Source organism: Lathamus discolor, chromosome Z, assembly GCF_037157495.1.
Source record: "Lathamus discolor isolate bLatDis1 chromosome Z, bLatDis1.hap1, whole genome shotgun sequence".
Taxonomy (NCBI): Eukaryota; Metazoa; Chordata; class Aves; order Psittaciformes; family Psittacidae; genus Lathamus; species Lathamus discolor.
Window position 1 is genome coordinate 89,672,730 of NC_088909.1, and position 17,297 is coordinate 89,690,026.

Sequence of the window (17,297 nt, forward strand, 5' to 3'; positions counted from 1 at the left end):
GCTAAGGTGGGTTTACGCAGCAGCATTTTCAGCAGCTCATTCCTGCTACACCAACACCACATTTCCTTCTATGGCTATACGGGGAGTCGGATCAGAGAACAGATACAGCTGAAAAAAAGAAAAATCACTTGGGGAACACAGGTTATTTGCAAGCTGCATTCAATCCCTGAACTACTTCACCAAATGGCTACATAAACAACAAGGGACTACATAAACTGCCACTGCAACTAAAAACAAACTAAAGAGACAGAACATGCTGTTTCCAACCTAAATAATTCCATGAATTATGATCTATGGAGAAAGATCTCACTTCAACATAAAGACCTGTCTAAAAGGCAACATGTAAATTGAAACTTTGTGAAGACAAAAACCAATTTATACACCCACACAAGCACTTGCTGGGAGATTAATAACTGTTCATCACTAACCTGATTCACTGGCTCATTAAAGTTGGCAATAAGTCCGGCACGCAATGTAGTTTTTTCTTCTTCAGAAAGAGCACTGTTGGGATATATTTATTAGATTATTATTTCACTTCCAGTAGAAAACAACTCTTCAGATTTTAAAATTTTTCTATTACTAGACACAGAAATTAAATTATCATTTCCATTTGTGCATCTGTGTTACACTGAAGATTACTTCTGTACACCATTTTCTCAAAAGTGACAGTTTGATAAAACACCCAGAGAATATCATTTGTTTTTCCTCTATCTCAAAGATATTTAAAAAAAGAAGTAAAAAGAGATATTTATGAGGGCTTTTAACCTCCAGTTTTGATGTGACCTTTGCAAACACAAACAGCAAAAGAGAAAGTTCACAGAGTTAGGTACCCAGATGCATTACAAAAATAAGGCAAAACTATACAAACTATGAGCTGATTGTTATTACACAGTTAGACAGTTTTTACTGTGGGGATGGATGACCTGAGCATGACTTTGCGCATATATACTAATGGATAATGACAAAAAGTTGCCCAGTATAAGGCAATCACAGTACCAGATAACAGCTCTTTTTGCAAAAGCAATAATCCTTTTCTACTACAAATCCTTTTCTATAAGCATGCCACATAGCTACATTTAAAAATACAGATCTTTTAAATTAGCATACCATTAAGTGAAAAAAATGTTTATATAATCTTCAAAAATGCAGGAAAAGCTAGTAAGAGAGAAAAATTCTAAACCATGAAGGTTAATTTTCATTAAAGTGCAGCTTTATGATACCTTTATACTTCAAGGACTTGTATCAGTTTAAGACTACAAGTTACAGTACCATATTACTCTTGTACTACATCAGACTTTATATGACCCAAGTAATATTCTTTTACGTTCCAGGCACAAAACTTTACTTATTTTTTCTTTGTTTGTATTTATAGACTATACGATCAGATAAAAATCCACTTTTATTTACTGATAAGATCTGGAAAACTGTTTCTTGTACATAAAAAGACTAAAATGATGACACAAGGCTGTTTAGCTGAAACTGTTTCACCTAACATTGCCACAATTTAGAAGCATACATGCCATCATCACTTCTCAATGAAGTTTAGTGACCAGAAATTTAAGATTAAACACACCAACACAACCACTTCTTGTTGTCTAACCTTAAGTACAGACACTAACCTACTAGTTTCATATAGTGAGATTCAAAACTATGCCTAAAGCTCCTCAAAATACAGCTTTTACACTAATCTAAGCAAACACTAAATATTCATCTCAAAATAATATGTAGAGGTAGCACTTACTCTAAGCTCAAATATTTGCAATATTCTAGTTTTCACTTCCCTCCTCCCCCCCATATATAACACCAGTATTCACTATTTCCTTAATCAAAGACTTACCAGTCTAAGCATAGTACCTAAGGAGAGCAATTTATTGTTTCACTGGTGACTCAGAACTGCATGCTAAATCAATTAAACCTTAATTTCAAAGGTAACTTACAGCACTCAGGAACCACATTTAAACGATTTTTTTTTTTATCAAGCCTTAAGCAATAAGGTATTTTTACACAAAACTAAATTCTGCCTAAAAACATTTTGGGTAAAGTTCAGAGACTTCTGCAACAGTAAAAATTTCTCTGAAGGGAACTATTTCAATTACTACTCTAAAGTTACTAGATGACATTTTAGGGAAATAGATTTCTGTGGTCCCTTTTTCTTTTTTAATATAAAACGCAATGCGTAATTTCCACACATACAGGCATATTTTAAGTGGTATCTAAAACATGAAACCTATTAAAGGATTAAGAAATCTCATCTCAATTAAATGTAGCTTGTACAGTACCTCAGCAATAACAGAAAACACCTAAAACCTGGTTTGCACAGAAGGAAAAAAAAAAAGTTTACTATGTCTCATTTTCCTTGTTTGTGAACTCATGAGGCCCCTTGCTTTAATTTCTTTTTCATAATTACATTAATCATATCATACGCATATTCCATAAGTACGCATTGAATTTGTTACTATAGATAAAAATGCTGCAATTAAGCTTTTTGTCGCTATAAACAAAAACAAGGGAAGGAAAAGAAATTGACTCATGAGGATGAGCGCCTCAAACACAGAATCCTACGATAAGCAAAGCTGGCAAGGAGCGGTGAAATAAAACAAAGCAAAACCTAAGAGAACGAGGCAGATGCAAGTGCCGCGGGGGTAACGACGTTTACCCAGTGCCACAGCGACATCTTCTGGACACCGACGGATATATACACACACACCCCCCAAGCCGCTGCAGTCCCAGGCATTGGCCTCAGGCAGCGGCGACTATATCGTCCCTTAAGACACTGCAAAAAAAGCCCATAGCTCCATCGAAAAAAAGTTATAGGCAAGCCAGAAGGTAAGAGGCATGCGTATCATTCAACAAGGCCAGTGCTGAAAGGGTGGCCACAATGAAGATGGAGACTCACATTGTACAAGGTGTCAAATGGAAAAGATGAGGGGTAATGGGCATGAGTAATTCTGGGGAGACTCCAATTGAACACAACAGGAAAATTTTTCACAAGGCAAACCATCATCCATCGGAATAATCTCCCCAGGGAAGTAGTGGATTCCCTAATGTTGGGCACTTCCAAGATTCAGCTAGATAGGGTGGTGGGACATCCTGTCTGGGTCATGACTTGCCAAGAAAGGTCAGACCAACGATCTTGAGGTCCCTTCCAAGTGGTATTCTAAGAATCTACAATTCTATGAAGTTATTTACCTTCAGCACTGAATTTCATCCAACCAGAAATTAAAACAAGTTCTTCTAGAGGTGAACCCCTAAGTGTCATGTTGCAGTCTCACAATTTGAAATTTCAAAGTTTCTGATCTTGCCAGGTTGGACAGGGCTTTAAGCAACAAGGTCCTGTGGAAGGTGTCCCTGCCTGTGGGAGGGTGGGGTGGAAATAGATGATCTTTAAGGACCCTTCTGACCCAGACTACCTATGACTCTATGATCTTTTTCTGTGGCATGGTATCCAGGTATTTAAAATGTATTTCGTAAACCAGAAATACAAATCTGAAGAGTTATTTATAGTTATTCAAACAAATACATATGGATTTGAGACGTATTATCAGTTTCCAATGCAGAAATCAAATTGGAGAACACAGTCCACAAAAGACAGTTTTTACTGTGACTCTCTGTAGAAGTCAAAAACATGTTCAAGAAGAGCACTTAACACTCAAATTCAAGAAAACCGATTTCTGAAGAAAATAAAGTCACACACAAAATCGTAAAGTGAGACCACATTTTGAGGAGGCTAGCAACAAATTTCAAAAAATAGGCCAAATTGTGCCTGAAAAGAAGCTATGACAACCCTAGGCTCTTCTCAACAGCAGTCTGGAAAGCTGCCTGTGAAAGCAGCAGGGAGAAAGTTCAAAGGCTCATCTCTAAAACTACTCTCACTGAAAAATGCTGCTCTAACTCCAAGGCAGGTAGATAATCAATAGTAAACAGGACAGACAGCATGAGTGAACATGTGCAAAGCACAAAATATCTCAGAAGGATAAAAAAAAAGTGTATTCAGTGTTCTAAGTACTTTAGCATAACGAAGCACTCAATTGTACTGTCCGAAGAATTCATGATCAGTTTTCTTGCTTTTCAGTGGTAGCAGCTGAGAAACCTGGAATGCTCAGCAGAAAAAGGGTAAAGCTAGTCCTGCTTGATTCAACCGAAAATAACTTCAGCACGCTACTGCTGAAGAGACAGCCAAATTACTGGGAAAGTTCTTGAAAATTCAAGACAAATACCTAAGCATGTAGGTTATATGACCGTATTAACTGTCTGCAAGTACACTCCTCCAATTCTCACAATTCTTTAAACTACCTACCTGTCACACTTCAACTACATTTGGCAAACAGCAGAAGTGTCAATGGTATGATTTTTTTCCTTAGAATCTGTGAAAATCTACAGCTCAGTAAAGCAGATAGGCCTAAGTTAGCAACCCACAGAAAGACACGGATATAACAATCAGTACTTTGCTTCAAGAGGAGTCACCTGCCAGTCCAAGACCTGCTCTATGAAACAGGCTGGATAGATCAGAACAAGCTTTGAGGTACTAAATGGACGAACACAAGACAGCTGCTGATATGAGAGGGGAAGATGAAAGGCAAAAATTCTGCAATGAAGAAAAAATGCAGCCTGTTCAATGAAACCTTCAAAAATTCTAATCCAAAACACAACTGGTTCACAAAATTGACTGAGAAATCACAGCTTAGAAGCTGCATTTTTCAAAATGTCTTTCATATATTCTGCTATGAGAAAAGAGACCTGGGAGAGTGCAAAATATTTCAAGATGTCATGTATAAGAAATATAGACAGAAATTAGAAATGGTGAAACAATCAGACAAAGCAGAAATTTAATACATATTTATCCCACAGAATCTTTAACAGCAGGCAATAATTTCTTAATTCTTTAATTCTTAATTTCTTAATTATTTTATACTTTCATTACATCAAATTTGCTGCAGAAAATGACAAGTGGGGAAAAACTAGAGAAATTTTATGTAGATTTACCCCATGGAATCTTTAATGATAGCCAATGATTTATTCATTTTTTATCACCTTGCATTTGCAACAGGAAAACTAGATTGAAAGACTGCTACTCAATTTTTACCTCTGTTCAAACAGTAATACAGTAACCATTACTTCTGCAGGAAACGAACCATGTCTTTTTCACCAGAAGGGCTACTAGTATCTATCTAAAAATATTAGTAAATTGGAACAATATATTTTAATTGCTTTGAATAACACTTGTTATGTACCAGTAATGTAAGCAGCATTACCTCATCACTTTACCAGAAAAGCCAAAGATGCCTGATTCCATGCAAAAGATAGTATTATCCTTTTGCATAAAAAAGAATCTAAATACTTGCAGATGTTTCACAATTACACAGTAATCTGTATATACAAAAAGTCTAGTGTTTTACATCATAATGGAGTACTACAGTATCTAAAAAGTCCTGCAGATGCAGAATTTTGTCACTTTCCCCCCTTTTGGTAGATCTTTGGAAAAGCTTACAATGTAAGGCAAAACACATTAACCTCTCTTAAACAAAGAACACAATGAAAACAGTGCCATATTTTGTGAACTAGCTTAGATTCATGATCCATAAAAACTGGACCTGGAATTCCAATTTATGCCATACACGACCTGACACCGATGTCCCACCTATTTGTATCACTAGCCTTTAAGAGACAGACTGAATACTTCTATGTCCTTCCTAGCCCCTGAAAACAGTGAAGGAAAATTCAAACTCTTTGAAATTACACCTACTTTTTAAAGGAAAAATAAAAAACTTCATACAGAACACAGAGAAACATATAATTCTGTAAGTATTACAAGTTATAATAGCACCATTCATAACTTCAGTAAATGGTGTAGTGCTCAAGAATACTGGTTACATTTTAAGCATCTTTGAAGAACTTTTTGTCATGCATTATCAGAACCCATATATCAGAACAAAAAAAAAAAAAAATACAAAACACCAGAACTTACTATTGTAACAGCTACTGTATACCTCATGTATACATTCCAAATTAATTATGAATCACATTAAACAGCTTCCTAATAATCTCTCCAAGAGACTTCCTTTCACACATGCCACTATCAGAAAGTCCAGGTGTTAACGTGCTGACACTTATGACGTCACTTCAAAAGAAATAACCTTCTAACATGGTTTTCAAAATGGCACATGAATAGAGTTGTAAGAAGCAATATGAAGACAGAATAGTTCATTAATGAGTCCTGTGTTGAAACAGTACATCAGTTTCACCAAGTAGTAAGTAACTTCTGTCACCCACGGAATTTGCTGTTTCCCAGTCTGGTAAATGTAACCTTCTAAATTCAGTTTTGTTAAGTGGAAGAAAATCAGAACTTACTGTGGTGCGACCCGTCTCCAGTAGCGATCAATTCCATTTTTAAAGTACAGCACAGCTAACCATCTTACATTCACATCCAGGGAATGATTCGTAAAGATATTCTGTTTAAAACAAAAATACTAAGTTAAAAACTGCTAAACACACAACAGACAGGATAGAAACTATATCAACACATGCACTAGCAGATGCATGAGTGCACACACCTCTGTATGTACAGGTCACACCTGCGTGTACAGGTGTATATAAACAAAATGCACTAGTCAGATTTTGACAAGCACTGTGAAACCGTGTTAGACGCTACTCTTTAAAGATTAAAAAAAAAAAAAAGTTTACTGGCCTTAATACACGATTTATTTAAAAACTCCTACATATAGGGCAAATGTATGTCTAATCTCGTCTGGCTAAGCAGGGAATAAAAGGGTAATAATCACTAGCACTGGCCAGTTGTTATACTTTTTAATGACACAGCTCTCAGAAGTTTGTGGCACTGCACAATACAGAATAACCTACTTAGGCAGAATTCAGCTTTCAGGAGATTTCTTCATTATCTTGAAATGTGCCAAGAACTGTCCTGACTACCAATGTTGATTGCAAACCAGTGACCTGGCAGGACGGCAACTCAAACTTGCCTATACTTATTCAAGGACATCAGTTTCTACTACTAAAAAGCTAGATACCTATACACATACATATGTATGTATCCATATACACTTTTATGTACCTATATGTATATGCAGACAAACACAGAGGAATTACTTTATACAGTAACACTGTAAAATTAGCAGTCAGGAAAAGCTAAAATAAAAGTAAACTACTGAATCTTCATACAGGTGTACTGGTTTGAACAGCAGCTTCCTCCTGTTTTGCACTATACTAGATGGATCCTTCTTGAGGGGGTGAGACATTACTCCCTCGTTGTGGTAGCCAGTAAGTGCGAGATCAATGGTCTTACTATACAGTGTAGAAAAACAGTGAACCACTTGTATCAACTGGTTTCAGATGCCCGCTAAGAAGGGACACAAAAAATACAGAGATGCAGGTCAACAGCATCTCCTACTTTTGGTTGCCAAGTCTGACGAACTATAAATAAACCGTTCAAGCAACTTAGCACTATAAATACCTGGGAGCCCCTCAAGCATTCTCATGATTAATTCAAAACTTAACCTTCTCTCAGACTCTAGTTCTGTAACAGTAACAGCTTTCTCCACAAACTAGGACCTTTAGAAAAACATCAGAGGTTGTAGTCCACTGATAAACACCACACAACATAGGAAGGATCTGCAATACATTTTCCTTTCCCAAAGCTCATTTAGGAAAAGGGATAGTCCGAAAGATATGACCTTTTCCAAATTCACTTTAATCATTTTTTATGATACGAAGAAGAAACTTCAAACACCAGTTTAGCCTCACATCCATGAAAAGAAAGCACTGCAAAACAGATTAAACACAGAAAAAGAAAACTTACCTTGTTCTGAAACTCCCACTGAGTCTTCAAATTACCATTCCCCCCTTTGTTAAAATATTTATAATAGAGAAAGTTTCCCCAGATCAAAATACCTTAAAACTATACTGAGCCTGGATAAAAAATGCAAAAAAAAAAAAAAAAAGGACAAGATGCCTACACAGGAACAAACGGAACCTCTTTATACACTCTGTATCAATATATGAGATTCCTAAACCATGAAGTATTTCATATAACACATTAATACTGTCATAGAAATAATAGGAATGAAACTAAACTTCACAAACTGAGACAACGGGTATTTTGAAAAGAACTGGTGTTCTTTCCAAGAACAGACACTGTCTGACTTTTAAGTTCTGTTCTTCAGAAGTATGTAACACCTTCAAAAGAGCACAGAAGATAATGTTAGTAACTCCACCGAGTACTAAAAATTGTAGGTTCAAAGACGCATGTTTCATGGCTCCATATAATTCTCTCTATCCTGATCATCCTGGAGGCAAATGTATCTCACAGTAAATTATACAACTTCCTAATTCCCACAGAGATTAACTGTCTCACCAGATCTCTATTTACAATCACCTGCTTTCCCCCAACCTCTTTTGCTCCGCCAAGAAGGTGCCAACTATTACAGGCAGTCCCCCTGTCATAATTAAACACTATAATTAAACAAAGAAGTAGAGATTCTCTACTTCTATTTAGTTTGGAAGATTACAGCTTATACTTCACACCTGAAGATAGGCTGGTATGTCCCCAAACAGGGCTACTTAACTACATTAATAGAATTAACAGCATTTGATCTTTTTAAACCCTGCATTTTTAGCCCCTATATTTAAAACTAACATCAACTTCAGTTACACCTGTGGGTGCTCACCTTGTCTACAACCTGAGCTGTAAGCCCTCACAGCAAACATGCAGAAAATAATGCCCAGTCAGTGGCAATTTCTCCTGTTGTCAAGATTGTTTATCACCACAGAAACACTATGGCAAAGGCAGTAGGTAAAACACACTCTTGACATCTCTGAAGTCAAGATTTTCTTGTACCCACCACCTAAATCCCGTGACTTGCCTTCAACTTTCCAAATAAATGAAACAGAGAGTATACAGAGAACAAAACACATCCCCCCCACCCCGAGTTCTGAAACACTCATCATATGCACTGACAGATGTCTGGAAAACCAGTTTATCTATATTTTTTAGGCCACTACAAACACACACACATCAGAATTAGGAGAATTGCGACACTTAATTTCTAAGTGTCTTTTCTGTAGCAGTTGGTTCTCATCTTTGTCTTTTCAACACCATGCACCATATTAATGAGTCTGTTTCATCAAGAGTCATAGCACCTTTATATGTATTCACTCTTCCCATTTCAAGAAATTTACTACCAGCCTGGTCAACTAATCTCCCCCAGGAGTCTCTCTCCACTGACATGAAAGAAAGCAATCCCAGCTGGTTATCATGCTTCAGTACTGATGAAAAGCACAGGGGAACTTCTATGAAAATGGTCGTAATACACCATCCTCCAAAATAAAGAAAAGGCAGCTTATCTTGGTATATTCAAGTGTCCCCACATCATGGGGCAGTAAAGGGTCCTCTTGGCCTTCTACAAGCTACAATTTGCAACAGGCCAGCAACAGGTTTAGCATTACAGCTCACCCGCTCATGCCACTAGAAGTTGCATTTCCTCCTTCTTCTGAATGGCTCAAGAGAGCCTGTTTTGGTAATGACAATGATGATAATGACTACCAAAGCATATAATAAGGGTACTAGTTAATGGACCATAATGACTCAAAGCTTCTCTGAGGCAGATGGCACAGTTCAAGAATATTATAGAAAGCCACATTCAAAATTACTCAAGAGTTTACTAAATAGCACTTTTCCACTGTATCTTACCAACAGGACTGAATAAAAACCTGGCTGTGTCTCCCACTGCTTCAGCTGTTCCTCAGCTGGCTTCAACACCGCTGTATCTTGACTAGTAGCTTGGGTCAAGACTTGCAAAACAATAGTGCTAGCACTATTGAGATCCATGAAAATCTGAGAACACTTAAAAAGGAGAAAAAAAAACACTATTAAAAAGCAAATACAGATATTTTCCATTTATATTTCATAAACACCCTATGCTAATTTTTCATCAGACTTCACTGTGTAAGATAGCATCACACCTACTCACAAGCAGTGTCACAGAATCACAGAATCCCAAGGGTTGGAAGGGACCTCAAAAGATCATCTAGTCCAACCCCCCTGCAAGAGCAGGGTAACCTACAGTACATCACACAGGAACTTGTCCAGGCGGGCCTTGAATATCTCCAGTGTAGGAGACTCCACAACCCCCCTGGGCAACCTGTTCCAGTGCTCTGTCACTCTTACAGTAAAGAAGTTCTTCCTGATGTTAACGTGGAACTTCCTATGCTCCAGTTTACACCCATTGCCCCTTGTCCTATCACTGGATATCACTGAAAAAAGCCTAGCTCCATCATCCTGACACCTACCCTTTACATATTTGTAAACATTGATGAGGTCACCCCTCAGTCTCCTCTTCTCCAAGCTAGAGACCCAGCTCCCTCAGCCTCTCCTCATAAGGGAGATGTTCCACTCCCTTAATCATCTTTGTGGCTCTGCGCTGGACTCCTTCAAGCAATTCCCTGTCCTTCTTGAACAGAGGGGCCCAGAACTGGACGTAATATTCCAGATGCGGCCTCACCAAGGCTGAGTAGAGGGGGAGGAGAACCTCTCTTGACCTACTAACCACTCCCTTTCTAATGCACCCTAAGATGCCATTTGCCTTCTTGGCCGCAAGAGCACATTGCTGGCTCATGGTCATCCTCCTATCCACCAGGACCCCCAGGTCCCTTTCCCCTTCGCTACTTTCCAGCAGGTCAACCCCCAACCTGTACTGGTACATGGGGTTGTTCTTCCCCAGATGCAAGACTCTACACTTGCCCTTGTTAAATTTCATCAAGTTTCTCCCCGCCCAACTCTCCAGCCTGTCCAGGTCTCGCTGAATGGCAGCACAGTCCTCTGGTGTGTCAGCCACTCCTCCCAGTTTTGTGTCATCAGCAAACTTGCTGAGGGTGCACTCAGTTCCCTCATCCAGGTCGTTGATGAAAATATTAAACAGCACCGGTCCCAGCACCGACCCCTGAGGGACTCCACTAGTCACAGACCTCCAGCTAGATTCTGCGCCATTGACCACAACTCTCTGCCTTCTTCCTTTCAACCAGTTCTCGATCCACCTCACTACTTGATCGTCAAGCCCACACTTCCTTAGCTTATCTATGAGGATGCTGTGGGAGACAGTATCAAATGCCTTACTGAAATCAAGAAAAACTACATCTACCGCTCTACCATCATCCCTCCACCTAGTCACTTCCTCATAGAAGGCTATAAGGTTGGTCATACATGACTTCCCCCTCATAAAACCATGTTGGCTGTTCTTAATGACCCCCTCATCCTTGATATGCCTAGTGATGGAGTCAAGAATAAGTTGTTCCATCACCTTTCCAGGGATGGAGGTAAGGCTGACCGGTCTATAATTACCCGGGTCCTCCTTCTTGCCCTTCTTATAGATTGGTGTGACCTTTGCCATCCGCCAATCCTCAGGCACCTCGCCCGTTTCCCACGACTTACCAAAGATGATGGAGAGTGGCCTAGCAATGACCTCCGCCAGCTCCCTCAGTGCCCGTGGGTGCGTTCCATCCGGACCCATCGATTTACAGATGTCCAGATTGCATAGCTGATCCCTAACCCAATCCTCATCTACCAAAGCAAACTCCTCCTTTGTCCTGACTCCTTCTGGGGCTATAGAAATCCGGGGCCCTCAGGGTGAGTCTGCAGGAGTAAAGACAGAGGCAAAGAAGGCATTCAGCACCTCTGCCTTCTTTATATCCTCTGTCTCCAGGGCACCCACTTCGTTCAGCAGTGGGCCTATATTGCCTCTTGTTTTAGTTTTACTTGCTATGTATTTGAAGAAGCCCTTTCTATTGTCTTTAACCCGACTAGCAAGATTGAGTTCCAAGGAGGCCTTAGCTGGCCTAATTGCCTCCCTACATCCTCTAACAACTGTCCTATATTCCTCCCAAGCGGCCAGCCCCTCCTTCCATAATCCATAGATTCTCCTTTTCCACTTGAGTTTGCCCACCAGCTCCTTGTTTAACCACGCCGGTCTCCTAGATCCCTTACTTGACTTCCTACTCATTGGGACGCTCCGATCCTGAGCTTGGAAGAAGCGGTCCTTGAATGCTAACCAACTATCTTGAGCCCCTTTACCGCCTAGTACCCTTTCCCATGAGACTTCCCTTAGCAGTTGACTAAAGAGGCCAAAGTTGGCCCTTCGGAAATCCACAACTGTGGCTTTGCTAGGAATTCTATTCCTCCCACACAGGATCCTAAACTCCACCATCTCATGGTCACTGCAGCCAAGGCTACCATTGACTGTCACCACTTCGACCAAACCCTCCTTCTTGGCGAGTACTAAATCTAGCAGCGCTGCTCTCCTAGTTGGTACGTCCACCATTTGCATTAAGAAATTATCATCAATGCACTCGAGGAACCTCCTAGACTGTGAATGACTGGCTGTGTGAGTCTTCCAGCAAATATCGGGGTAGTTAAAATCCCCCACGACGACTAAGGCATGTAGTCGCGAGGCTACTTCCAGTTGCCTGTAGAAAGCCTCATCAACTCCTTCGTCCTGATCAGGAGGTCTGTAATAGACCCCCACAACTGTATCACCCGTGCCAGTCTGTCCCTTAATTCGTACCCACAGACATTCCACTTGCTCCTCATCCGACCCCGGACAGAACTCAATACATTCTAGTTGCTCTCTCACGTAAAGAGCAACTCCACCACCTCGCTTCACTGACCTATCTTTCCTAAAAAGGACATAGCCATCCATGACCACATTCCAGTCATGTGAACTGTCCCACCATGTCTCCGTAATCGCCACTAGATCATAACCTTTAGCCTGCACACAGACTTCTAACTCCTCCTGTTTATTCCCCATGCTGCGTGCATTGGTGTACAGGCATTTCAGGGAGCCAGTCCTAGTACCCTTTTTCCCCTGCGGGACAGGGTCTAAAGAGCTATCCTTTCCCACAAGTGTCAAGATAGTGATCATATTATTTTGTTTTCAGAAATCTCTCAGCAGCAAAAGTCTATCATTACAAGCACATTTACCAGATTTGAGGAATTAATGGAAATATTTTGAGTTTAAACCAGTTACCTCTCCTGTGAAGAACAGCTAAGAGCAAAACCTCAATTAGCGATGTCTTCAGCTGAAGGCAGAGTAAACCATGGGGTTATCTGAAAGAGACAAAAATGAAGAGTATTTTGTATTTTTGTATTGTCTGAATAGTTTTTCCCCAAAAGAGAAAATGACCCATTTCAGACAGTTAAATTCTGCTATCAAATTTATCTAGACATTTTATACTGATTAAAAGAGAATAAATTATACATTCACAACTAAAATCTTAAATAAAACTAAACTTTCCTCAATATATTTGCATTTCTTCATTATCTATTTAGCATAGCTCACCAGCTGAACTAAGAATGCCACCTGCCTAATTTCCAAAATGATCATATTCTTGTACTCTACAAAGGCAAAATAAAATGCCTCCAACTGACTCAGATTACATTCATAATGACCACAGAAACAGCACTGCAACTTTTATATAAAACAACTATGAAGTCTAACAACTGTTTTTCTGTCTATAAAAACTTCTGTTCACAAACTACGTAAACTTCTCACAGTAGATACATGTTAAATACTTCTACAGTTAAGTTTTCTAAAGAAACAAACACACTTTCTCTTCAAACTGGCTTGAGAATTTGCTTTAGTTTAATGCTAAAAAAGTAGCTTATCTTCAGGGGGAAAAAAGCATAAAATTGTTACAGTGATGGTAAAAAAGCTAGAGAAATTAAATTTTACTACGACACAAGCTTAAAGCTTTGCTTTTCTGAGAAAATCACCTTAACAAAATTAGTAACAAGATTAAAGACCTTTTATACTAATAATAGTCCTGCACAATTTAAAAAAAATAATCGAAAATAAAATCTAACTATTCTCAATCTCTAAGTCTCCAATCATCCTCAACAACAACTAACTAAAAATTTTAAGGTCTAAAGTTAAAGAAGGTATACTTTCAAATATATGAAACCAAAATCAGATCTCTTTACAGCAGTTAACAGAACAAGTAATGCAATCTGCTTTATACTTCCAAGTGAGGCACCTTTTTATCTCTCACATTTGGGTTTGTGCGGCAAGGGCTCTTTTTCAGGGAGGACTACAGGTGTGGCTTCTGTGAGAAGCTGCCAGAAGCTTCCCCTGCATCCAGCAGATCAAATGCCAGGTGGCTCCAAGACAAACCTGCTGCTGGCCTAAGCCAACCCCATCAGTGATGGTGACAGCATCTCTGGGATAACACAGTTTAGAAGGGGGGAAAACCTGCAGAACTGCAGCGGGAGATAGGAGTGAAAACATTTGAGAGAAGCAACACTGCAGACACTAAGGTCAGTGTAGAAGGAGGGGAGGAAAAAGAAATCTAGGCTTATACTCTCAAATGAGACTTCATTGATAAAGTATAAATCTGAAGTACCTATTCAATTATCAGATCAAAACCAAAAACAGAGAAGTTCCAGAATTTAATGAGCTAGCAGACAATGCATGTAAACAAAACTGTAATAAGTTTTTCAGCTTGAGAGAACCTAATTTAAGGCTTTTTTCTGACTAGTGTGCTCCAGTAATGAGCTGCCACAGGAAAACTGCCTGTATAGCAACATATAGCTGCTGTTACACACATATAACACTGTATAGTGAATCTGCAGCACAAACCCAGATATTTGCTAAATATCTATTGCAAAGGTATGTTTGAGAGGAAAAACAAATGGATTATTGAGCATTCATGTACAACTGATTTTGTACTACAAAAATAAGATCATGTCAGTTAAATTATTTCTCAGCAACATGCAAATCCAATGCAGCAAAAGAGCATTTCCACCCAAGGGAACACTACTTTATGTATTTCACTTAGAATAGTTCACACTAGAAGACTTGTTTATAGAAGTTAGTACAGTACAAACACAAAAACCATGAGACTTTTTCTCATTTTCTTATTTTGGTATGATCAGCTGGCAGATTTGAAGAAAAAGAAAATATTCACAAAGCTTCTTTTTTATTAATGCTTCTCATTCTTGAAAAGGTTTTTATTTTCATTTAGAAATTGGAGCAGCTATTGCTGCTCAAACAAACAAAAATTTATTTAACAGTGTTCTCTCTCTGCCAAAGATCACAATAGATGCCCTGGTCAGGACACTATCTAGTGACACTTCTGAATAATGCTGTCTCATCCTCCAGAAAACTGTCATGCAAGGATTTGCTAGTGAGAGGCAGGAAATTTAATTTAACACCCCCAGGAGATTTAGTCTTCCATGGATTTGCACGGTTGTTTTTTGACTCTATGTAAACAGTCCTCATGAAAAATTGGAAGAAGCTGTCACAAGCAAAATAACAAAATCGAAGATAATTATATTCACTGGAAAAAACATCTGATACATGTATAGCAAATACAAATGGCAAGATGCACAAATGGCAATACAACCAAGTTAATAATTGTCCCCAAAAAGCCGGTGGCTAGAATTATGCAATGTCTATTACAAACTTATTGGAGCACATACAGAACAGAATATGGAGCTGTCCACTGCTTTTACATTTAAGAAATTTCCCTAAATAGTTTCTGCTTTCTTCAGGGAAGTCACTAGTTTTAAATTTTTTTGGATATAAAAAGAAAATCAATTTAAAAAACCCCAAACAAATAACTATTTTAAAATCAAGCCTTACTACACCTAATTTGAACTTTCAGTTTAAGATAGCTACAAGCAAATTAAAATGATACAAAGAGGTATGGTCACCAAAATAAACAGCACAACCCTCTATTCATCCTTGCATTCTTAAATACCTGCAGCTGGAGGGAGTGAGAAAAATGCAGGGTTTTTTTGCTCCTCAGTCATTTCCACACCTCACTGCTAGAGAGGTAAATGTGCTAGGCATAATAAAAACAGGCAGAACAGACACGAACAGCTTCTTCACTAAGTAACGGATGCACTGCAACAGTGCTGCCTTATGCCTGCTTGAAGTGTTCATCAAACTGCAATTATAATAAACACTGTGACAACAACTGCGAGATGAGTGACTTTGAATTCAGTGCTTACCAGTACTGTAAGAGGGAATGAGAAGTCGCATTTAGGGACCCCCCTTCCAAGCAAAATGCAATGCTGTGGTATTAGCAACCCTCTTTTTCCCCATATAAATCAATATTAATGCTAGAGGGAAAAAAACAATTATTTTCTTTTTTTTTTCCCCCTCAATAAAAACAACCAATTACCAGACTCAGATACAGAAAAACAAAGCAACAGCACACCTTCAAAATGACTTCAGCATTCCTGACAGCTAGAGAACAGTCAAGCAAAAGTAATTCCTACAAGCAAAACTACAAGTTCCTGGGATCTAATCCTGTTTATCTCTTGTTTCTTTGTCTTATCAGAATGTCAAGCAAACTTGGAGTAAACTTTCATATTATGACAGAAACAAGTTAATAATTGCCCCAAAAGGCCAGCGGTATAGGGACAGAACCAAAAAATAAAAACCAACAAACAAGCCAAAAAGTCAAGCCATGTGAACCCACTTTTCCACAGACATCAGAAGTGGCTACAGGATGGAGCACCATGGGACTTCCAACAGTGTCAAATTATTACAGGATTAGGTCCTAACAGGCAAATTCAACTCAGCAAAGTCTCTCCTTATGATCCTTTCTTACCAACAGGATTTTCATTGGGAACTTACCGTCCGCATACACTTTTAAAGATGACTGACTCAATGAGGGCATCAGCTTATAACTTGTGCTAATGGGATCCTCCCAAAACACAGGTTTAGTTACTGCTACGTACAGATGCCTTTGTGAAATCAATTCCTGCAGACAGAATACACCTATACTTCAGGAATTTAAACCCAGACATCTCAACCCTTAATTTGTCATTACCTGCCCCACTACTCTCCTTTTAGCATCACTCTTCCCCTTCCCTCTTTTTTTTTTTTTTTTTTATATTCTTTCTCCTAACAGATGTATCAGGGCTTCTTCATATTGTAACTCATGCAGAGGACATACAGATGCTCTCAGGCCCCACAGAACAGCGAAGGCCCATGAATACTGGCTGTAATATAGTGGGATAAAGACAATTTGCACGTCTTACAAATCACACTTTGCTGGTGCACAACAAAGGTAGAGGTACACAGATTGCACTACAGACTGGTTACAACACAGGGATGAGGATTTTCTCTACAGTTTGTTGAGTGCTTCTAAAGCTTAATTCACTGTTGAACAAGTTCTACAAGACTGTCCTAGATATGAAACAGATGAGGCAAGTATTACATAGCTGCCATCTCTCAGGTACCTTCACAGCTATAAGGCGCGTACAGAAAAGCTGGTAAAGTCTG

The 17,297-nt window shown here is 38.9% G+C and overlaps 1 protein-coding gene across 3 annotated transcripts in view; it reads right to left on the reverse strand.

Annotated features, from left to right (window-relative positions):
- The window catches only part of IPO11 (importin 11), a 100,561-nt gene that overhangs the window by 80,962 nt on the left and 2,302 nt on the right, over positions 1-17,297 (reverse strand). For all 3 annotated transcript variants that reach the window (XM_065662527.1, XM_065662528.1, XM_065662526.1), the window contains 4 exons: positions 13,032-13,111; positions 9,704-9,856; positions 6,349-6,449; positions 429-501 (listed from right to left, as the gene is read on the reverse strand). In XM_065662527.1, coding sequence (XP_065518599.1) covers positions 429-501; positions 6,349-6,449; positions 9,704-9,841 — 312 coding nt within the window. In that variant the 5' untranslated portion in view covers positions 9,842-9,856; positions 13,032-13,111. The remainder of the gene's footprint in view (positions 1-428; positions 502-6,348; positions 6,450-9,703; positions 9,857-13,031; positions 13,112-17,297) is intronic.